This window comes from Sebastes fasciatus, chromosome 14 (genome assembly GCF_043250625.1).
Source record: "Sebastes fasciatus isolate fSebFas1 chromosome 14, fSebFas1.pri, whole genome shotgun sequence".
NCBI classification, from domain to species: Eukaryota; Metazoa; Chordata; class Actinopteri; order Perciformes; family Sebastidae; genus Sebastes; species Sebastes fasciatus.
This window is the reverse complement of record NC_133808.1, coordinates 9,270,607-9,295,496: the sequence shown is the minus strand read 5'-3', so window position 1 is coordinate 9,295,496 and position 24,890 is coordinate 9,270,607. Positions and strand designations below refer to the sequence as shown.

The following is a 24,890-nucleotide window of genomic DNA, read 5'->3' as shown; positions in this document are numbered from 1 at the left end:
GTGTTGCATCAAACCCCATATCCAGGCACAGGCACTTAGCCTAAAAGGATTTCTAAAGCTCAGACGCAGCCACACCGCTGCAAAGACAGTGGACTCAGTCATAACCACCAATAGGCCTACCTGGACGTCCATTCATTACTTTTCTTATGTAAAATTATGACAAATAAAATTACAAATGCTGAAAGGAAATGAAAAGTAAAAAAAAGCCAAAATGTGATTAAAAAAAAATTTCAATTAACAAAAATGCTTCTGTGCCTACTGGAAGCAGAACAGTATTTGTCCATGTAGAAATTCTGTGTTGAATAGAATGAATGTCAAATACTGGAATAAGATGTTCCCATTTTCAATTTTCCAGAAAATTCTGAGGAAAAAGAAAAAAAAATATGAAGAAATAATTTTTTTCTGAGACATGCAGGACTATTATCCTACAACAATGCTGCAGAGAGAGGAACACAGTAGAGCCCATTAGGGTGGCCTGGCCCACCTCTCCTTCACTCAGGAGAACTTTTGAAACAAATTCAGACAAAGAGCATTCAGAGAAAGGATGATGATGAAGAGGAGGAGGAGGAGGCCGACTGGGGTTTCTTAATGGGCTTATGAAAGCTGATAAAGATGTTTCTTGGATTGGAGCTACTGATAATCAGTAATTTGTTCTGAAATTTGGAATAATCAAGTTTATCCTTCCCCTAACTAAACATCCAGAATATGTTTCGGTATTTCCCTGAGAATATTATTCTGAACAAATTCATAATGCAGGTGAAACAGGATTTATCATAGGACAACATTTCTCCATTTGGATCAAGTCCATTAATAATATTGTTTAATAATAAGTGTGGTATTGTAATAAATAATTTACACCCTATACATTTCATTGTTTCATTTCATTTTCCTCGTTCTTTGTAAGCTATATAAATAACCGAGTTATCCAGATAAAAAATGTTGATGGTTTGATGTGAGTCTGGATTTTTTGGTTCTTCAAAGTTGGTTTAAAGAGAGCCCAGAGTCCTCAAGCCCAAACCTGCAAAAGTGCAAGCTTATTGACAAAGATTTTTTAGGGTGAACCCATCACACTGCATTTTGTCCAAACGTCTTACAATAAGTAAATTCAAACCACGTAGGAGCAAGAGCTAGATATCATCCAAAATTGGAGTGTATCAACTAAAAGCATGTTCAGTGCTAGTGCAATTGCTTAGAGATGTTTTTTTGGCTGGACCGCAGAGGACCAGCCCTACAAACGCAAAAGTCTGTCATTGAGTGACTGACTTTTATTATTATTATTATAAAAAATATGATGGAAAAACACGGTTATTTTATTATTCTAATAAATAAAAATGCTATTTGTATTATTCTAAAGCCCTCTCCGACTAAGTCATTGGAATTAAACTAAACTAAACTAAAATTTCTACAAAAATAGAAATCTTAGAATTGACTTCATAACAGAGAAAAAGGACTTTAAGAGGGTCTAGTGGCAATATTTCATACCAACTGTTTCTTCCTACACTGTATATGTTGATATAATGATTGAACAGAAATAATCTCCTTATGGTTTAACACGTTTCATCTGTATTTGATAGAATGTTAGACTAATTTCAGCCACAAGAGGTCAGGAGTTCACAGGTCTACTTTATCAATGTCTCAGCCGCCTGCACTCAGCTTGTCAAAGTCAAAGTCATTCTTTCATTTATAGCTGTTAAATGTGAATATGATCTAGATACTAAGCAATATAACAGAATTAGAGGCTTAACAAGCAGCACCAAGTCTTGTCACCCTCCATTATTATCACTGTCATAACTGTCCAACAAATTAAAAACAGTGCACTCCTAACCTCTCGTGGCTGAAACTTGTAGAACACTTGCAATTAGCTGCTTTGCTCCTACTGGCTGGACTGCAGAGGGCCAGCCCTAAAAACGCAAAAGTCTGTCCCTAATAGTACATGTCCATAGCCTCCGTCCTTTCCATGCTTGTCATTCTTTGTCTATGTAAGCATGCCGTGCAAAAGATTCTGGTCGCGTGGTGGCGCGATTTGAGAGACGGGCCGTCACGTTGGCCGCTCCTCATTTGCATAAAGTTGAGTTCTCGGCTACGTTATGCAAATCATTCGCTCATTCACATGAATGGAGGAAGGGAAATAACTCTGGATTCAGCTATTAGTGCATTTTACAACTTTTAGGACCTAATGATTTAAATAAGGGTTCAAGTGTTCATACTGGGAGGTTGATTTACCTAAAAAAAAAATTATCTGACGATTTACGGACATCTCTTTCCCAATGTAAGTCTATCGGAAAAAGTCTTTTTGGACCCCATAGCATCACGTGACGGACGTTGAAGTTGTAGTACCACTGTTTGGCCACTACGAAAATTTCTGGGGCCTTGGCAGCAGCACACAAAGGAAAGCGTTCGTCCAATCAGGTGCCTTTTGTCTAGTGGCAACCCATCAAGCGTCCAATGCTGGGAAGCGAGGCGATAAAAAACGCCCCTGTGGACATGTATCATGAGTTAATGACTGATTGACTGTCTAAGTGATAAAGTTACTGCATTGGAGTTTTCTAATTGGACGTTGCTCTTTCAAATCGAAAACGCTGAGAACAGTCCTTTATGCAAATGAGCCCGTCCAGCGCGACGCGTCCGACTCATGAAACTTGGACCAAGCTGTGAAACTAGGCGATCTAGTTCTAAAATTAAATGAGATTCAGGAGTGGTATAGCCTATTTTCTCACTTAAAATGTTTTCAGAAGTAGATTTTGGTGGATTGTTTAGATGGAATAACAGAAAGTTTATGAGCAGGCCGTCATGTTATTTCCTGTTTGAAACGGCAAGAACAAAACCAGGGACCAATCACGTGCATTACACGATAGGGTACGTCCCCGCTTGAACGGCCAGTTGAGTGGAACAGCGCATCCCCTAGTGTCTTCGTCGGACCTGGTGGACATAGCGCTGGATTTAACATTATAGACATGACCACTGACTATTTGTGTAACAATTTAGCCACAAATTCACAGACTGACCATACACGGTCCAGCAATATACTCGGCTTTGACCAAGTGTTGTTTAAAGACACTAGCTAGTTCTAGCAACCATGAACTAATTTTCAAATACAAATGACTCGTTTTCTTAGATTTATAATAAAAGAGTGTTGATATAATTATGATTACAGTGATTGAGAAATCACTGTGATCTGTTGATGTAATTATCACAATTACAGTTTCCTCATGATACTTGATAAAACATACAACAAAATAAAAGTTTGTACATTAAAATTAGGTTTTAAAGCAGAAGTGACCCTAGTCCCTGGACATTTCAGTTTTTATTCTGCTTTATTGGTGCATATAACCAAACAAATGTACGATTAATCAAATTACCTCAAAGCAATTTTCACCTATATATATAACCTGGGCCCACAGAGTGCAGCACTGCGGCATACATACACACCTTTAGTTTTTCTTAAGGTTTTCTCAAAGCCAGCCAGAGTAGTGTTAATTATACCACCAAACAGATCCAATTCATATCTATACAGATCTAATCAATGAAACTGCATGTGTATGATATTGGAGGTGGACAATATTGATTCACAAATATGTGTTTAAATGAAAACGTCCTTTATTGGCAACATATATCGATTCAGCCCTTGTTGGAACACAAGCTGGAGGAGAATTACTGCGTCCCTCTTGAATGATGTTTATCTCTGCCAGACTGACACTTTGGGTTTTGGGGCAGCTTCAAGCAGCCCATTAGGGGGAAACTATTCTCCACCTCTGCTTTGTCCGCCACTCTCTGGTCCTCTTCCCATCTTGGTCTGATTCGTCTGTGAAGACGTGTGTCATGACCTTTCTTTGTGAGACTAAATAAATGCACCACCCCCTGCTATAAACTGTGGTATTGATCATGCCTTTTAGAGATTTTTATCCCATTACATGATAATAGAAATAATGGCAATGCCCTGTGTATAACATAATCACATTAGTAACAGACAGAGAATATGTGTTGGGAAAATGTGAAAAGCTCATGAGATTATGTATGCAGAAATGCAGTTATGAAATCAAGAATAGAAAAAAACAAAACAGGAATGTCTTTACGTTCTTCCAACATGAAAATGCCACCATGAAATTCTAATAAAATATTGTCAAAAGGTTTTTGAATAAGGAATAGCTACAAAGAAATAAAGCCAAACTCCAGTATGTCTCACTGTGATAATAAGAATGATGAAGTTAGTCATAAGTTGAATTTGACATTGTTGATGATGTTTTTGTTTCACAATTTTTTTTTTGTCATGTGTGCCTCAATAATTACCTTAAAAATGATTTTCATTATAATGAATGAATTAATGAATGAATGAATGAATGAATGAATGATTGAATGAGTGAGTGAATGAATCTGTTTTTTTTTTCTTTCCTTATTCTGAGGAAGGTATTTTCAGGGGAAAATATTAAAAAAGGGAAAAGAAACATGTGACATGTAAATGTGACCTGATTCCTGCATAAATATGAATATGAAAGATTTTTACAAGTAGTTTTTTTGATAATTTACTGAATTATTTCACTATTTATCAGTCTTTCCTATGTTTATTCATATGTATTTAATGATATTTAATACAAATACAAATTTAATTTTTGTATTGGCTCACATAACTACTTCTATAATGTATTGATTTATAGTATGTAATAAATTAATAACATTGAGTGAGGATATGTCAGTGCATGTCACAGCCTAAGAGACAACCACAACAACAACACATAATAGATGTAACTCACACTTTTCTTTACTCCTCTACTTCATGTTTTTTTTTGTTGTTGTTTTTTAACATTTATCTTTTGATATTGCAATATATTGTTATTAATTGTTTTTAATTTGTTTGTTTGTTTTATTGACACAACAAACAATAATTACTTCTTTATTGTTTTCTTCCATTTACATGCATGTTCTTTTTAAATATCTATATATTGTAATTTGCTTAATGAATTGTATATATGTATATATATATGTTTTTGTTTTTATTTTTTTATTTTTTTATTTTTTTATTTTTTTATTTTTTTATTTATTATTGAATTGACGCTTTGGCATTATTATTCACCTGACAGTCATACCAATAAAGCAAATTGAATTGAATTGAATTGAAGGGGAAAAGAAACATGTGACATGTAAATGTGACCTGATTCCTGCATAAATATGAATATGAAGTATTTTTTGATAATTTACTGAATTATTTCACTATTTATCTTTTATCTTTTCTGTGTTTATTTATATGCATTTAATGATTCTAAAATATTTTTTTATTTTTATATTGGCTCACATAAGTACTTCTATAATGTATTGATTTATAGCGCGTAATAAATGAATTGAATTGAAGTGAATTGAAGTGAAAGTCACACAGTGTTCCAACGTTGCACGGAACCTTTATATATTGTGGCTTCAGTTGCTTTCAGGGGACGTTTATCTGCGACGGACTGTCAAAATGACATAGTGGTAAACACAGTAAGGTGAGTCTTGATTTAATGTGTTACTGCTCGTGAACGGCACCGGCTTCAACACCAGACAACAGCAGCACTGATCCTCTGACTCATGATGGCTGAGACTCCAGTGAGTGAACAGTTTGATGTTGTGTTAAAGAGACATTGATGAAGGATGGAGAGAGAGAGAGGGGCTAGCGGTAGCTGCTAACTAGCCCCGGACATCACATCACATCAACTGGGGATTAAACAGGCTTTATTCAGTCAGCTCTCACAGTAGTTGTATTTATGTCGCTTTATACAGCATGTGTGGTGATAAACAAGACGTGTTAGCGAGCTGGCTGACGGTTAAAGTGAGTAGCTAACCGAGAGGCTGACCGTGGCTTCACCTCTGCTCTGTCAGTGTTGACTGCTGAGATGCTGACTGTGTGTTTATTGATACAGCAACACAGAGACAAACACAAACCACAGCACTGAGGCTTCAACACGGTGGTTGTTTTTCATTTAGCCTTGCTGCTATTCTTATTAAACTTAAGTAGCATCATTGTGTAACCTTACTTTAGGAATTAAATATGAGATAACCACACACTTAAAGGTCCCATATCAGGCTCATTTCCAGGTTCATACTGCTAGTGATGGGAATTCCGTCTCTTTTTAGTGAGCCAGATCATTTGGCTCAGCTCACCAAGAAGAGCCGGCTCTTTCGGCTCCCAAACGGCTCTTCATTTTACCACTTCTGCCTTTTTATAATTCAGCCAAATTTAACATTGTTTTGACCTTTGATTAGTATGTGTTGACATATATCACTTAAATTATTCAATTTAATTATACTAAACCATATAATTTCCAGAATACCATAATTTTACATGCTGCTTTGTTGCCGACTGTCACTCATCTTGTCTGCTATTCGCGCATCTTGCCTCCTCTCCCTCCTGCTCTGTATCCTCCCTGCTTGATGGTATGATCCTTGTCTGTCATCACCTGATTGGTCGCACGGACGTCATTAACACAACATTCAGTTACAGTCAGTGCGTGGAGTGCCCGTGGCGCGGAGAAGATCGTCCTATCATTCTGCCTTGAATTAATAAAAAGAAAAAAAAGGCTCTCGGAGGGAAGCTGGCTCTTATCGTTCACTTAAAGGAGCCGGCTCTTTGAACCGGCTCGTTCGCAACGACACATCATTAATACTTGCATTTTGCAATGTACAAAAAAAACTTTACTTTCCTCATACTGTCTGCCTGAATATACCTGTATTTACCCTCTGTCTGAAACGCTCCGTTTTAGTACATTTCAACGGAATTGCAATGGAATTGCGTTGCTAAGCAACAGTTTGGGTCCATGTTTATTTCCTGTCAGCTGATGTCATTCACATACACTGCAACAGGAAATAAACTGAGACACATTTAGAATGTTTACATTTAAAACTGTGTAATGGTCTAAATACTGTATATTTGTGACATCACAAATAGACAGAAATCCTGACGGCTTGTTTGAAACGCACAATTTCTAAAACGAATTGTGTGTATTTCTCTGTATATTGAGCATTTTGATACTTTCACAGTATTTATAGAGCACTTAAACCTGCTTTATAATATAAAAGATATGAAAATCGTACTTTTTACAATATGGGACCTTTAATGAAAATCCATTCAATATGTATTTCCTTGCACTATTTGTGCTGTTAACAATTTACAGAAACACTTGACTTGTATATAAACATTGTATGTTGGTCATTCTTTCTTTTTATGTACGTTTTTAGATGTATACACACTTACTTTATACACCCATCTTTGTTCAATTTCTTTGTCCTTGTTTTTTGCTGTATGTCTATTTATATCTTCCTGTAAATTGTTCTTGGAACTGTGTGTAAGTACATTTGGAGCAAGTTAAAACCATAAGTAAGTAAAACCAGAGTCCAATTCCTTGTATGTGTACACATACAGTATTCGGCCAGTAAAGCTGATTCTGATTCTGAGATAAGCCAGCCTTATAGGCGAGGACCAGTGATGCGTTCAAAGTCTTCATGTAAGCTTCTACTTTGTATTTTAAAGGTTTTAATTACATTTTAAGGTGTGTTGACCTTCAAGTTTGTTATTCCATATAAAACAATACAGCTGAATGAAGTATAATTGCTCTCAGGGCCAGGATATAAAAACATAAACAACAGCTGACAAAACATAAAAACATCTCAATTGTATGGGTGCTTCTTTTACTCTGACATTAAACATCATTGTCTATCGAGCAGCTCCAGACTTTATACTCTGTGACATCACAAGTTTGAGACTTACTTCTTTGGTTTCTGGCTTTGAGAGAGAGGAGCTCATGTTCACAAATATTGATTGGACTTTCCTAGGCCATGGAGATAACATATTGGAATTCTTGATTTAGGTGGTGTTCCCCTTTAAACCCTATTTTTCTTGAATGTACAGTATATTTCTGGCTTATATTTTGTTGCACATAAATCTTCACAAAAACCTAAACAGATGTAGCCTTGTTGGAGACCCCTGATTTGCTGTATCTCAGATTTTCTTAGAGGTTGAAATATAGTACTGTATATTAAAATAATGAAGTGAAAAAAAAATGTGAGTTCAGGCTGATTTAATAGGGGTGGAAAAAAAAATAGATTCACCTACACCTATTTTGAAATCGATTTTTAAAAACCAGAATCGATATATTTGCTTCATTTGAGTCTATGCGAAGGTAGAAGAAAGTTACCGCTTTTATTGTTGTCTGAGTAACGTGACATTCAAAAATCATAATGTCAAAGCGATTCGCTTCATGCTTTGTTCTTCAGTTTACGTCATCACCGATCACAAGTATCCTAATCTGTGCTTTCCCGGCTAATGTCAGCTGTATTTGCTTGACAGGATGTTTGAGTTAACAGGAGTTCAGTGGGAAGCTCGATGAGTAACTTGATGACGGTGCTCAGATTAGATCAGAGCTGTATCTGCAGGCAGATGACATCATGGTAAATATGTTGGTATATGAGGATAGAGGGTGTTAAATTAAAGATATCATTACTAGAGCGGATGTCCCAGCAAAGCTGCTGCACCTGTATTTTTGGCTGTACCGCAGAGGGCCAGCCCTACAAACGCAAAAGTCTGTGACTGACTGATGGTACATGTCCGTTGGGGCATTTTTTATCGCAAGAGATCGCCTCGTTTCCCAGCATTAGACGCTTGATGGGCTGCCACTGGACACAAGGCACTAGGCACATGATTGGACGAACGCTTACCCTCGTTGGCTGCTGCTCCCAGCTTTCAAACCGGAACCAACATTGTGGCTCGTTTGGAAACTTTCTTCTCTTATAACACGAAAATAGTTCACCGAAATGTGTTTCTGAAAACGTTTTATGTGAGAAATAAGCCATACAGTTGCTAAATCTGTCTTTATTTTGGATCGACAACGCTTAGTTTAAAAGTTTCTAGGGAGTTTCCAGAGGCGGCGAGTCGCGTCGCGTCGGATGCCCGTGATTTGCATAAAGTAGTCCAGACCTCAACTTTATGCAATGACCATACATGGTCCAGCCATATACTCGGTTTCCACCGATTCTTGTTTCAACTACTGTAATTCTTCAGAAGAGAATAGAAGAGATGGAATATTTGTTAAAGTTTAAAAGAGTGTATGGCTCCTTTTATTATCCTGACACACACACACACACACACACACACACACACGCACGCAAAGAAACTGCATTGCTAACCGTATGTCATCTGGGGATTAGGCTTTTTTTTTATCTCATTTTATTTATTATTTTAATCTCAATTTCATTCTTTGTTTGTTCATGGTCTAATTAAATTAGATGGGAAATACATTTTCGATAGAAAGGGACTTTTGAATAGGAATTGTTTATGATTGAAATTGTGAAAATGTTGAGTGGGTTAGCAGTTTCAGTTTAATGTTGGAACTGTTCCAGCACTATTTCCTGGTGCTGTGTGGTAATGGACTGTAACATAATGCATATAAGTTAATAAAAGCCCAAATATAATCCATAAAGAGCATTAAAATCACAGTGATATCTACGATAATATCTTTCTTTTGTATCTCCAACAAATCATGGATAAATCGTGAATATTCAAGGTATTGCCCGACTTGAAATTGAATTGCAGTGATGTAATGGCCTTTAAATAATTCATATGTAGAGAAAAGTAAAAGAGGCTGAGCTGTGGAGGAGAAGAAAATCAATGAGGGCGAGAGAGCACAAATGATAAAAGAAAGAGGTTTGGAGAGAGAGAGACAGAGAGACAGAGAGAGAGAGAGACAGAGAGAGAGAGAGACAGAGGAGTGGAGAGAATCAGAAGAGACAGGCGGTCAGGCAGATGGATGCGAACCCCACCCAGGCCTGCTTCCTCTCTGCCTGCTCAGTCCAGTGATAAGCAGCTGAGAAGGAAGTCAAGTATTATTTCATCAGGACATGTGAGGGAGGACGGTCGTTTCTACTTACTGAGGAGGAATCTGTGAAGCTCCGGTCTCAGTGTGATGAGGGTCAGTAGTTTGATGCTTAAAGTTGTTAAAGGTGCTCTGTACGATATTCAGAGCATTAATATAGCAGCAAACTATTTGCTATGTAAAGATATAGAGGTGTAATGTTTACCTGAGCAGAGAATGAAGTCAATCTCCCTCTGTGCGTATTGTAATCTTTTGTTGACATAGCCAGGCCAGCAGCACGTGCCTTTTAGTGCATGTGAGCGTGCCCCACTGGTTAGCTCATGGCCGGTGCTCTGCACTGCTCTCATACGGCAGTTACAGCTGATAATGCCATCCAGACCGACTCTGTCGTCGCGGAAACGTAGTGCCCACCCTCCGGTTCCAACTTATAGGTAAACCCTGTTTGCTCTTTCAGCAATGTCGCTGTTGTTTGCGCTGTTAGCGAGCTGCTGCCATGTTGAGAGCTGTGTGGAAGCAATAGATCTGCTCTGAATTCAAATGTAGCACCTTTTTAAAGTAGAGGCTTCATAATCCTCTTATCTTTTTGGCAAAGCCTCTATTTAGAGTTTAAGAAAGCGGAACACAAGTTGGTTTTATGTATAATTTTATCACACTATCCAGCCGTACTTCCATTCTTTGCTTTTTTTCGGCATGTTTCCTCTTAACCATTTCCTCTTTCTCTCTTCCCGTTTGTTACAGTGAAGCCACAAACCGTCTCCATCTGATGACTTCACAGCCACCTGACGGGCCAAAATAGCCCGCCCCTGAACATCTCGGTCTGTGCAGAGGGATTTGACTGTTTTTTTCTTACCCAAAGTGTGTGTATTTGGCTAAGCAGCGCAGTTTGCCACCCAAATTGGCTCGATTATGGGGAGTCCCAGGCTACCGTTTAGCTCTGGCATGAAGCCGCAGTAGCTTTCCCCCCCGAGAGGTAGTTGACTTTCCCTCCAGAGCTAGAGGCACACCACTGATAAGGAAGACTGTAACCCTGGATGAAGGCCCTGCCTTGAGGAGAAGAGCAGGACTTGGCTTCAGACAGCAGTTTGTGAAGCCTGCATGCTGTTTGGATCTTCCTTACCCCTTACTTAGCTTTCATTTGGCCAGTTGACAGACAGTTTGGTTTGTTGGACATGTGGATGCTGCTAACTGGGTTTTTGTGCCCATTTTGGAAAACCATCTAGTTGTGAGACTTCTAGCTCAGGGGAAGGCCCTGCCATGGAGGGTCTTGAGCAGCTTGACATGGTGGGCGATATCAGCCCAGCTCTTGAGGCCACGGAGGACTTTATCAACTGTATGGACGGGATCCAAGGCCAAGGTCCGAGCCAAGCTCAAACAGGGATCCTCCAGCCTTCCAGGCAGCCTAAGCAGCTGCAGGAGGTGTCCAGTGCCGCGCTAGGGAAGCTGAGCTCCAGCGGCGTATGGGGCCTGCTGGCCAGAGAGCAGCCAGAGGTGGGGCCTCTAGGCCTGGCCTGGGCCGACAACTTCAGCGTGTTGGGGCTGGGAATGGGCTTGAGGCACGGCAAGAGAAGCCGAGCACGCTCCACCAACGACCTGGCAGCCCACACCAAGGAGTGCACCAACAACACCGCCAACTCCTCGTCCAACTCGGCCTTCAAGAAGGGACACAACCGGTCCAGGTCAGACGTCAACTACCGGCCGTCTACATACACAGACAACGGACTGCCCACTGTGGACTGCAACACTCTGAAGAACATGATCCTCAACCACCAGCCAGAGGGTGAGTTCACATACACAGTGTGAGTCTCTGTGTGATATAATGATGTAGAAAGTGGCTGTTAGGAATTTGTCAGTCCAAATCTTTCAGGTCTATGATGGAGCTGACTCTCTTTTAGTTGCATAGAATTTGCCTAATTGGGCATTTGTGACACGGAGAGCTGTTTTTTGCTTTGCACCATAAAAATGATGTCATGTCCTCTGGTGACCAACAGTCCGGTCCCTCCCTGTCAGAGATGTACACCTCCTTCTCCTCCTCCTTTGCTCTGATCGACCGCCCATTCACCGGAAAGCTTTCTCAGCCTTCGAGAGGCTTTCGGAGGACAGAAGTCTCTGACTATTTGTGCTACAGATCGGGGCGTATGCTGTACTTATGTTGAAGCATCCTCAGAGAAAGCAATAATGATAGAAGATGATGATAACTTGAAATGACACAGCTGTGCTATGACAGTCAGTGCTCAGGCAGAGGGCCCAATGCACACACACACACACGCACACACACACACACACACACACATACACACACACACACACACCATTTGTTTGTGTGTTTTGGCCATCTGAAGGCCTAAGGAGATCCTAAGGGATCCTGAGGGATAATAGCCTGTAATCCTGTCAGCAAATGGACTCAAATGAGGCGAGAGAAGAGGCAACCCAATTACCCAGCCCCTGATACTGGCAGGATTATTCAGTATTAGCATATGTGTGAAAAGGCATCAGGCTATTTAGTTTGGCTCGATGTGCATTGAAAGGGGAGAAGTAGGGAAAGGACGGTAATAAGCAGAAGGCGGAGTGATTTAGCTCGGCCTCGCTGTCTCTTCATTCTCATTGAGAAAAAAAGTGGCCTGTTTGCCTTTCCATTAGTGACAGCTGGGGATGTTTAGATGGTAAATGGAAATGATGATCTTTATTATATACATGATATACATGTATACACGGGACCAAACAGGCTGTATGTGTAGCTCTTTAGCTTATTATTAAAGCTGTGTTTCATAACATTGCCCACTGAACTCTAAAGGCTGCATTCATCTGTTTATATATTCTGATTCTTGTAAATAATGGTCTATTTTTGATTGCATATTTTGTTGTGAGCCTTGCTCAATCATTTTATATTCATACAAGTTTGAGGTCCATGCAAGGAAACAGTTTTTAATGTAGAAATATGCACCTGTTAATAATATTAACTGTAAATAGTTTAATGAACGAGTTAAAGGGGCAGTGTGTAGCATTTAGTTGGATCTATTGGCAGAAATTGGATATACTAGGGCTGTCAAAGTAATGCAATAATAATGCATTAACGCAAATTATTTTTAACGGCAATAATTTATAAAAACGCAACTTGCGCTTTTTAATTAGTCTCTTAAAAATCGAACAGGCCGCCGTTAGGCCCTGCTGCTATTCGATCTTTCGGAGGTTGTAGCGGGTAATCCATTGGCACCATGTCATACTAGCTTGTCTAATTTTGTTGAGGAAAAACTAGCATGGCCATTTTCAAAGAGTTCCTTTGACCTCTGACCTCAAGATACTGTATGTGAATGTAAATGCATTCTATGCCCATGAGTCTCCCCTTTACAGTCATAGTCAAGTCAGCACACTGACACACTGACAGCTGTTGTCGCCTGTTGGGCTTGAGTTTTCCATATTATGATTTGAGCACATGTTTTATGCTAAATGCAGTACCTGTGAGGGTTTCTGGATAATATTTGCCATTGATTTGTTTTGTTAATTGATTTCCAATAATAAATACTGTATACACAGTATATACATTTGCATAAAGCAGCATATTTGTCCACTCCCATGTTCATAAGAGTTTTAAGTACTTGACAAATCTCCCTTTAAGGTACATTTTGAACAGATTAAAAATGTGTGATTCATTTGCAATGAGCGTATAAACCAAACACTGACTCTAGAGAGGGCCATTCACGTTTTCATGTCGGCCATCGTAGGTCTCCTACATGCTTGCCACACGGGAGAAGTTTCAGTTGTTTGCAATCTGCAACCTCACTGCTAGATGCCGCCAAATCCTACACGCTGCACCTTTAAGTTTGTGGGGAAAAAAACTGGTTAAAGGGGAACTACACACATTTTCAAAATTCATACATGTTATTCCAATGGTCTAAGACAGTCCGAAAATACTAGTAAACATGAACAACTCTCTTCCAAATCCCAAAACTAGAGTGCTATATCTCAAATTTGTGATGTTATAGGGTATAAAGTGAGGAACTGCGCCATAGACAATGAATTGGGAGAAATGTTCTAGATGACACTGAGAGCACCCAGAGGAATGTTCTGAGTATATGGGAACAGTTTCTGTCTCACAACTGACACCACTACAATAGAATAAAGCTCATTTGAGTATAAAAAAAGAAGACAAACATTCTGCGGGTCGACAAAATCAGTCTCCCATTCGTAGAAATAACATTTGAACTCCTAATTTTGGTGGTGTTCCCCTTTAACTCACCAAGTTACGTTATCAGCAGGCTTTAAGACACCAGACTCACAGTTGATCAGCTAATACTAGCCACCTGAGTGACAAGAAACTATTTGCTATTGATATGAAAACACAGTCTTCCCGCACTGAAGTATGTGGAAGAATAATGAAAAATAGAATTTGCTGCTTTTCTCTGTTTTTATTGCAAATCAAATATCCTCGTGTCTTGATTTTAGTTAGAAGAAAAAAACTATTTGATGTCACCTTGGACCCTGGCTATTTTAATTATTTTGATATTTTAAAGATGAAACAATTAATTATAGATTAATTGATACAAATCATTGTGTGGCCCCAGTAAACCACAGGTTTTAAATATGACATGAAGTACACTTACTTAAAAATAAACAACCACACAGAAAGGAGGCTACAAAAGAGGCTGTGACTTTGTATGACACACAACAATGCACAACAACTATGCAGGTGTGCTGTAAACTGGTAGTTAAGCAGGAAGTTACTGTAAAGAGAAAACACACAGAGCAGAGTAAAACTCCTGGAGTGAAAACCTGTGCTAGAGGAACTCCTGTCTAATGATGCATTCAGACACAGCATGCAACAAATTGTCTTCTCAATGTATTTATGCAAGTTTGACCACAGGAGTTTCTTTGGTCTGTTTATCATTCGCAAATAGCCAATGGACATTTTCCCAGTCTAACAGGCTGAATATATTTTAAACAACACACACTGACTGTGTCTCTGTGGAGTGGCTGTGTGTATAAAGTAAAGTCTCATTTTAGTCGTCCAAAACAGCTTCAGTTGTTTCACTTATTTTCCTCTGGTCTGTCTGTTTTTTGCTCCTGCTTCTGTACAATAATAGTAGGTACAATTTTCTCTGATTTTGAAACTTAAGGTTGCATCTTCATCTCAGTTGTCGCTGCCTAGAATCAATCGTGCTTCTCTTCACGTTCATGTGAGTCTTTCTGCTGACTTTGAATGTATTCATGCTTCCTCTTTGTTTCAATTCCTGTTGTATCTGAATGAACTGTAACACATCATTCATGACACATCTTTTTTCCCACCAATTCTGACCTTACTCAACCTGGGGACTTACAGCCATTTCCGGTCCCGGAAATGACGCACGCGACGCACGCGACGCACGCGACGCACGCGACGCACGCGACGCACGCGCGCACACACAAACTTGAATGCAGCTTTTAGAAGCTGACGTTGACTAATGTTTAAGTTCTTACTTCCTTAAAGATTACCACTAAATTGACCCGTAGATGTAGATATGTTTGTATTATGTATGTAAAAGTCCTGTGATAGACTTGCGACCTGTCCAGTGTGTAACCATACTGTACCTCTCACCCAGTGCCTGCTGGGATAGCTTCACCCCACTATGATCCTGAACAGGATAAACGCTGTGGTTTAGAGTTGACGGTGTACCTGTGTGTGTGGCTGCAGGCGCCTTCTCCTGCTTTTTCATTTGCAGTCTATGTGTACATTTGTATCCAGGAAACGGTGGGAGTCTGTTAGATTGTAAAACGGCATGCAATATTATGATTTGCTACCTAATCAGTGGGTGAGGTTGCTTGTTTAAGGTCTTGATTGACTTGAGGGCAGCAGTACTGGATAGTTAGTTTGCAGCCCTGAGAGAAACGTGTTAATTCTGGTTGAAGGCTTGTATATGTGTACATTAGACATTTACCAGAGTGTGATGTCAAAACCTACCAGGTGGAGATGAAGGCTAATTGAACAGAGCAGTTTTCTTCGCCACAATGCCTAATTCTCATCTCGACCCTCCCAAGCGTGAAGACTGCCAATCAGCCAGTCTTGATTCCAGCTAAAAACGTATTTGCATATTCATTTGTTCCTTTAGCAAAAAGGTTTGTTAACATGCAAAGTCCGAGACCTGGAGTGACATCATGTCTACTGCTGTTTTGATAAGATTGATGAGGCGCTGGACTCGCCACCGGAGCTGTGAACGATTTAGCTTTTCTTTTCCTCCTCCTTGAGTGATTGAGCACGTTAAAGAAACAAAATGCAATATCTGCCAATTAGACTGCTCCTGTTGGGGGTTTACAATTAAATCAGTTTGTGGGATTGGTTTAGGAGATGGTGATTTTTAAGTAAACCGGTCTACCTACTGAAGGACGTCTAGATATTGAGGTTAAAACTGGGCTTAATTTGGCTGAAAAGAGAGAGAGTCTGTGTTACATATAACCATTGTTTCAACAGCATTTCAGTAATTATTTCAATGTGAAGCAGGTCCTAACTGCATGTTGAAATATAGTCATGTCATAGACGTGTCTTTTGACCTGCAAATTACCAAATTAGTGCACTTGCAGCTCATAGAATAAGTCACAGTTTATCAGTCCTTAGTCTTTGCTGCGCAATCTTAATTCCTAAAGATTCATCTGTTTGTCACCAGTTTCATGCTATAGCTTGTAGTTTTTGCTTGCCTGCTCCGTGTAGCAGGTGCTTCTCTCTCTTCCTCTTTTTTAGCGGTGTTACAGCGGTCTGAGACTGAAACAAAAATGGGACCTTTTAAGAATAATGAATCCAGTATTTGGTTTCATTGGGCGCTTGAACCACTGAAGTATGTATATATAGGTATAGTCAAATATGATGGCAGATATGCTAAAAGAAGTTGCAGAAATACATGTATTATAGGCTGCATTCTTATGTAGAATTGACTTTGATTTTTTCTAATTCAAGTTTATATATTATGCATTTTTAGTTATTTAAAGTTCTGTAAAGTTACTGTTCAAAATGTACTATTATATTATATTTACTGTTGAGTACGTGACTGCTCAAATGTGAAATATCTTTACTTCAGCATCTCTATCACAAAATGTGTTAATGTATTGGCCTAAAAAATCCAGCATCCGTCAGGATCTAATCGTTATCATTAAGTGTACCTCCATCTTTTATCTTCACCAGTCACATAAACTAATTTGCACATCTGGTATCGCATGGGTGAAGTTTTGCATTGTTGGGGATTTAACCAAAAAGTAGTGTACATGCTTTGGACATTTTCTGTTTCTTTGAGAGCGCAAAAATTTTACTAAAATTTCTATACTTAAAACTGGAACACTGATCTTAAATCGTGGAAAGCGGAGAAACTGTTATCTATGACAAATAGGGGTAATGGATATCAGACAAACCAGCACAACAGGATGTGGCACCGGATATTGGTGTGGCTGCACTATCCCCTTGATCTGTGGCACTTTCTTTGTATTTAAGAGCTTTGCTGCAATCCCTGTTATATATATTTTATATTAAACATGTTGTTCAATAAAATACATTTGCTCTTGGCTCGCAACTGTCCAAGTATTTTTCAGACAAGGCAGTGAATGCAGCATAGCTCATAATAAAGGCTGGCCCAGTTTTATGTCCTAGCAGAGGTCACGCCTGTTGTCTACCTGAGTCTGAACCCTTCTCAATCAAGGGAGAAAACACACCATAATCACTAGAGGAGACGGCGAGAGAAGAGACATAAGTGAGGGTAAAACAAACCTCCTGATCAGCAGACGGTGAAAGAATGGAGAGAAAAAGGCCAAACTAGGGAGAGGGTGTGCCCCCGGCTTTCAGATTTAGAAAAGGGGACAGTTTGCCCAGTGGCCTCCTTAACAATACTGTTTCTTCCTGCCTTGGCGACAAGAAAAGTTCTCCGAGGAGCACCCGCACACGCCTATCTCTTACCAAAATACCAACGCTCATGTCAGAGCCGCGAGCCTCCGATAAGCTAACTTGTGTAGGAAACTGGCCCATCTAGATTAACGTTTCTTAGACTTCGAGGTGTAAGGATTCAGTCAAACTGGGGGAAAAAGCTGCGTCGGACAAATTTTGTAGTTCATTGCGATGGATTCAGTCTTGATGTCCAAAAATGTTACTCGCAGTGACACGTGTGATCTTGAGTTCAAGCTACAGATGCACTTCATTAAAGGAGTACTCCACGAAAAATGTCTTTTCGGTATGTTCCAAACACTCATCGTTTCTTCACAACAGACTTAAATACACTTCTGTCGAGTGCTGTCGTTGTAGCCCTGCATCTCTACCGGAAACACTTGGCCAGTATCTTAGAAGCCAGTAAGTTCTTAACTACTTATGTGTATGTTATGTTACCTATTCCATTTCCATGTGGATAAAAAATAACAATTACCCTAAGAATTAATTAAGAAAACATCAGAAGATACATTATATAGTTCAGAAGGACTGCACTAAAAGTAGAAGAAGTATGTAGGTTTAAAACACCATTAGCAATTACTGAAACATCCAAAAACTATAGCTGCCAACGTCCACAAAGGATATAAACCTTTCAGAGCCAGTGGGCTACCTCTAGGTCTGGGAAGTGAAGCCAAAAGGGAAGTGCTTTAAACTTGCATTCTTTCTAATAGCCAGCAAGGGGCGACTCCTCTGGTTGCAAAATTAAGTCTGAATGTGTAGAAGTCTATTAGTAAATGCTTTAGGGTGTGGCTACCTTGTGATTGACAAGTCACTACCACGGCATTGTCCGGTCTGGGAGTTGTCTGTGTTTTTGTCGTAGAACTTTAACCCTTTCACAGTGTGTTTTCAGTACATGAAAGTTAATCATAACGTTTTTGGTCGCCTAAAAATGTCTTATTCAGCATTCAGTTGTACTTAGCTCCACCCTCTTGTGTCACTTCTGGTTGCAAATAACCAAGATGGCGACGGACAAAATGCTGAACTCGAGGCTTCAAAACAGCAGTCCATAAACTAATGGGTGACGTCACGGTGACTATGTTCACTTCTTATATGCAGTCTATGTTCAGAGCCAAATGTCAAGCTTACAGTTTTGGTTGAATGTTTGATACTCAAAAGTTTTCATTGATTTTTGAACGGAGTATTTCCTTTAAATCTTCTAACCAGTGGCAACGTGTTCGTATCAGAATGTTCAAAACTTGAAAATTTTTAAGACACAAGTAATAGTATCTGACCTGCTATTTGTGTCCATAGAGGATGAGATGAACTGCACCTGGTTGGCCAGGGGGAAGATGTTTATTCAGAATAAAACTTGTTTCCTCAAAGAAGGTTTTCCTGAACACACACACATTACTCATCTGTGTCTTATTTCTCCCTATTTCCCCGTCTCCTCTGTCTCTCTGTTCAGCTGATAAAAGCAGCAGCAGTAGCAGTGTGGTGAAGCAGGGTGCGATGGAGCAGCGCGAGGGGTCCCGGGGGCGATGGACAACTTGCCATGTCGAGCTGACACCCTGTGAGCTCCGTCTGTACACTCTGGACAGCAGCGCCAACCGCCAGCTGGGCAACGCCTACTCTCTGTCACATTGCCAGAGCGTCATCTCACCAGCACCCTGCAGCCAGCACGGCCAGATCACCCAGCCTGCCGATCAGCGCACGCTCCAAGCTTTGTTCTTCAACAGCATGCGTCTCCAGCTGAGGGCGGCCAACCAATGGGAAGCCATGGAGTGGAGGCGGTTGATGTGGGAGAAGGTGCAGGCAGCCAGACCTGCGAGGAAGGAGAACCACCAGCGCAAGACCGGAGTGGAAAAGCAACAGGTCGTCAAGTTTCCTGCAGCCATGTCGCCGTCCTCGTCGCCCTCTCCGTCGGGCCTCGACACCAGGCCTGATGGTGACAGCGACACCCCCACATCAGCAGAGGCGTCACTCTCCCTGAGCAGACCCACCACCCTGCCTCTGTTCACCCAACGCTGCCAGGACGTCCTCAAAGCTGGTCTGCTCCACCAGCTGATGGATCAGAACAACTGGCGGGCCTTCACCTTCGTCCTGACCCGATCGGCTCTCCGGGCCTTCCCTACCGAGGGACGTGGGTCTGTGTCCAAGCCTGTCCTCCAGTGTTCCCTGGCCTCCTGCTTGGCCGTGCGGCATGATCAGGAGCCAGAGAATGGAGAGCCGCGGACAGATAGAGGGGACTGCTTCCAGGTAGTTTTCCCCAAAGAGGTACTCAGACTTCGGGCGGACGATCAGCTCAAGGCCCAGGAATGGGCAGAGGCCCTGCGGGAGGCAGTCGCAGCGCAGAGGCCTGCCCAAGAAGAAGTAGGAGAGTCGGGAGAAGGAGCCCCAGCCATCCAGGGAGTGCTGTTGAGATCAAAACCATCCAGGGAGAGGAGACAGCGGGAGGCCCAGAGAGCCAAGCGGCAGTCAGTCACCACTAGTTTCCTCAGTATTCTCACCTGTCTGGCTGTGGAGAAGGGACTGACTGCTCAGAGCTTCAGGTGTGCAGGTAAATGACCTTCACACACACACACAGGCATGCACGCATGCACGCACATACAGGCTGCAACCATTGTTTTCCTTGACGATTAATCTGTTGATTATTTTTTCGATTAATTGATTAGTTGTTTGGTCTATAAAATGTCAGAAAATGGTGAAGAATGTTCAAACAGTGTTTCCCAAAGCCCAAGATGACATCCGCAAATGTCTTGTTTTGTCCACAACTCAAAGATGTTCAGTTTACTGTCATAGAGGAGTAAAGAATCCAGAAAATATTCACATTTAAGAAGCTAGAATCAGAGAAGTTTTACTTTTTTTCTTAAAAAATTACTCAAACCAATTATGAAATTGGTTGGGGATTATTTAATAGTTGACGATCAATCGTTGCAGTCCTAACACACACACACACACACACACACACACACACACACAAACACAACTGTATTACCGACTTGTTGTTTTTGTTTATATTCCAAAATAAAACAAAATATATTCAATGCAGGGCAGAATTATTGGGCAAAATACGAAGCTGTGTTCCAAATCTACACTACTGTTTATATTATGAAGTATGCACTATATATTAATCTTCATACTTTTAGCAGATAGTATACACTAAATGAATGTACATTATCATTTTGTACTATAAAGAAATTAGACACAACATGCAAACTTAGACTCTATCATCCTGCCACCGCCAACAATTATTTCCAGCCAAATAAAATGTTGAATTACTCAGTGTAATAGACTATTTTCCCATTGTTTTGTTGCAACTTTTACTTAATTTGGAATGAAAATTCTTCTTCTTCCACCACTGGCTTTACATTAGAAACCTAATTAAGACTATCTGATAGTGTTTGACAAACATCCCTGTGTTTAAAAATCCCTGTCAGACATGTTTAAAGACCTAAAAATACTCAGATTTGAATACAAATTTGTCTGACATGTTTTTTCAACCAAAAAAGTCATATTACGTTGAATCCAGAATTCTGTGAATATGAAAATATTTTTAATTTCAAATGTTGGATACAAGATGTCTTTTTTCTTCACTGTAAAGTCTATTCTTAGTACAGGTGAACTGGAGGTTTCAAGTTTCCACAATACACTTGCGTAAGTTGCATGTTGAGCCACGAGTTGTGATGTCACAAAATCCTCCTGATACGTTCAGGTATTAAACTCAGCGAAACTTCCCTCTTCAGCAGATGAATGTGAAAACAAGCTTCTATAGTCAAACGCTGCACAGTGAAGCTCAAACATCACAGTCAAGGAACATGAAGAAAAACATGTTTTTGACTGGATTTAAGTCCTTATTTAATATGAAGCCAAAAGGGTTCAAGTGGTTATATTATTATGATCCTGTTGAACAGATGTATGAATGAAGGATGCTGCCTCTTCCTGCCAGTCAGCGATTTTGGGTGTTTTTCAGTATTAAGAGCCTTTTTCATGCGCTGAACCATTACAGCCTCTCTCCCTCCCTTATTATCACCCCTGTTAGTCTCCATACCAGGCCCTTGGACAGCCCCGTAAATGGCAGGCGGTGCTTTTACTCTTCCTGGGTGTGAAACGTGAGCTTCCTCTCTCTCTTTCTCTCTTTCTCTCTCTCTCTCTCTCTTTTCGGAGGGCTTTGAATAATCACCGCTCACCTCCCTTTTTTATTTGTAACAACTGGCTTATTAATGCAGGGGCTGTTTGAAAGGCCAGCTGAAACAGGAACAAGGACAGAGGCCGTCTGGGGGCCACTGATGATAATTGGTAGGCTTAAAGCACCGGAGGAGAGGAAAAATGGACGAATGAATGAATGAATGAATGAATGAGAACGAATGAAAGCGGCCTGGGGATGCTACAGTGGTCAGGCTTGATCGTAGTTGTTTGATTGAAGGGTTTCTGGGTAGAGCTGGATGGGAGGGACAGCTGGATACGTCCATTTTCTATAAAGAGCACACCTCTGCTCACTCAATCTGTTTATTTCCCTCCTTTTCCTCCCTTTCTTTCTTTTTCCTTTCAACAGTTCATTCAGACTCACAGCTTTTCCCTCTTTTTGTCCCCCTTTCTCCCTTTGTCCCCCCTCTCATTTATTTGACTGTATCCCTTCGTAGTCTCCTGCAGAGTTTCATAGCAGGGCCTGAAAAAAAAGGCTTTTACACCATTTCAATTCAAGGCCTTAAAATTGCATTTAAGTCTACTAGTTATTGTGTTTTTTTTTTTTTTTTTTATGGTCTTATTTTTGTGTTTTTATCAGCTGGGAATTTTTATTAATTATAATTATTTTTAGTTTTTTAAATTTCCCTCTCATTAGCTTTAAATATGAATCTTAAATTCAACTGCTGACAAGATATCTCCCACTTTGCTATTTTTCTATCCACTGCTCTCTCCTGGCTCTCACCTCTCCTTGGTAGCATGCCAGCGCCTTTTTATTGAGATGTGGCCTATTGTTTTGTGTTACACTTCAATTATTCTGTGCTAAACACATCTCTACAGCCTCAGGCACACTGTCAGGAGGAGACTGAGAGGATTGAACGAAGAGTTTGGTTGATATATTGGGTCAGCGATACATTTGCAGTGAAATATAATATACCTGCTAGTCATTGCTGAAATACTTGGTTAATTATTTATCAATCAAAAGTGCCAAACAATTCTCAAATGTGAAGAATTGCTGCTTTTCTCTGTTTGATATAACTGTAAATTAAATATCTTTTTATGTTTTGGGCTGTTTGGCGAACCTCAACTTGACCTCTTGGAACTTACGTTATGTTATGTATCTCTATTTTCTGACATTTTAGCGACTAAATATTTAATGGAAAATAATCAACATATTAATTGATGACAAAGTAATCATTGGTTGCAGACCTATACTGGTTAGTCAATGTCACACTTCTGTGATGCAGTTTGTTACACTACATACTTATTCACTTTAAAAATGAAGCTCAGCATTGATGTAGGTAGGAACCATTGGGCTTGGGGCTGAGTGCCACAGATAGGGTAGGGAAGTATTTTAGAGACGGACTAAGGTTTCTTTTTGGCAGACTTTTTGGCAGTTGGTTCAACTGAATCCAACTTGGACTGCATTAAATTATTTAGTTTTATGTACATCCCAGAGTTGAGTAGGGCTGTGTATTGGCAAGAATCTGGCGATATGCGATACTGTAAGCAAGGCGATATATTGCAATTTTTTTTTTCAAATCTAATTTTAGGAAAACTGTCATAGTATAAAGAACACATCATATGTATAAGATCTGAGTAAAAAAACAACTCACTAGGTGAAGTAGCTACCATGGGGACTAACATCATCACACATGAACAGAATGCAATTCCAAGACTGTGGACCCCAGTATGCAGAAATATTCAAATACACCATTTTTAGAATAGGTGAAAATAACATATTTGTACTGCATGCAAAAAAAATAATGTTTTTTGTCCAAAACTGCATGTGATTATCATAAAGTGGGCATGTCTGTAAAGGGGAGAAATCCTGGATACCCATAGAACCCATTTTCATTCACATATCTGGAGGTCAGAGGTCAATGGGCCCTTTTGAAAATGGCCATGCCAGTTTTTCCTCTACAAAATTTAGCTTAACTTTGGAGTATTATTTAGATTCTTTTGCAACATGCAAGTATGACATGGTTGGTACCAATGGATTCCTTAGATGTTGTTGTTTTATATGATGCCCGTACCTTCACTCTAAAACACAGAACAGCGGCTGAGAATTTAAAATTCTATACAGCGTTTTGGAGTATCAAAACAGTATCCCAAAAGATAAAATCGCGATTCTCATGTGTATCGATATTTTCATTGATGAATCAATTCGTTGATTGTTGGTTTTGGTCTTTTCCTGGGATTTGTGGAGAGCAAGAAAAATACATTAATCAGCCTTATTCTTTAAAATAGCACATTATTTGTGTTAGTAGTAAAATAATCTAGATTTGATACTTTGGCTGTTGTAGTCTGTTATTGATGAATAGTTGCAGAATTGGACCACTTTACAAAGTTTGGGTCAAAAGGCCGTAGATGGCCATGTTAACACTCCTCTCAGCTCCTTAAAACCCCATAATACTAATTCATCAAAAACATTCATCCTCTGTTGTTTTACCTGAATGCATATCGGATTATTCATATATGAAGCCACTAATCTAAACAAGATCTCTTGATGTTCAGCACGCTACTTTAGTTTCCACTGGTTTCTCTTTGAACTTGTTTCAAGTCCGCCCTCTGCATATGCATGCTACGTCCATCCATACATATCGAGTGATTGGTTATTTAACATCAAAATGTAAAATGTATTCAGCTAATTACACATGGGATTTGCTGTGTTTTTTATTCTTTTTGAAGGAAACGGTTAGTGTTCGTTTGAAGACTATGACTCCCCATCACCCCGCAACACACACACACACGCACACGCAAACACACACACACACAGACACACACAAATTGTGCAGAGTGTGTCCTCAGGTTTGGTGACCCCTGTCGTTGCACTGGAGCACATTCTCAGGACCCCGACAGACCATGTGAATCTGTTGGACAGGGGGGGCTTCGGGTGAAGTGGAAATCAGTAGATATGAGGGAATCGAGGAAGTAGGAGGTGGGCTCACATCAAAAGACAGACAGTCTCTCTCTATCTCTCTCTCTAACACACACACACACAC

The 24,890-nt window shown here is 40.0% G+C and overlaps 1 protein-coding gene across 4 annotated transcripts in view; it reads left to right on the top strand.

Moving 5' to 3' along the window:
• Positions 1-5,351: 5,351 nt before the first annotated feature.
• plekhm3 (pleckstrin homology domain containing, family M, member 3) overlaps positions 5,352-24,890 on the top strand; it is a 53,055-nt gene continuing 33,516 nt past the window's right edge. For 2 of the 4 annotated variants that reach the window (XM_074658495.1, XM_074658499.1), the window contains exons 1-3: positions 5,420-5,574; positions 10,572-11,610; positions 19,169-20,260. In XM_074658495.1, coding sequence (XP_074514596.1) covers positions 11,088-11,610; positions 19,169-20,260 — 1,615 coding nt within the window. In that variant the 5' untranslated portion in view covers positions 5,420-5,574; positions 10,572-11,087. Of the gene's footprint in view, positions 5,575-6,687; positions 9,934-10,571; positions 11,611-19,168; positions 20,261-24,890 lie in introns of those variants that run through there. The other 2 variants (XM_074658497.1, XM_074658498.1) reach the window with 2 other exon arrangements.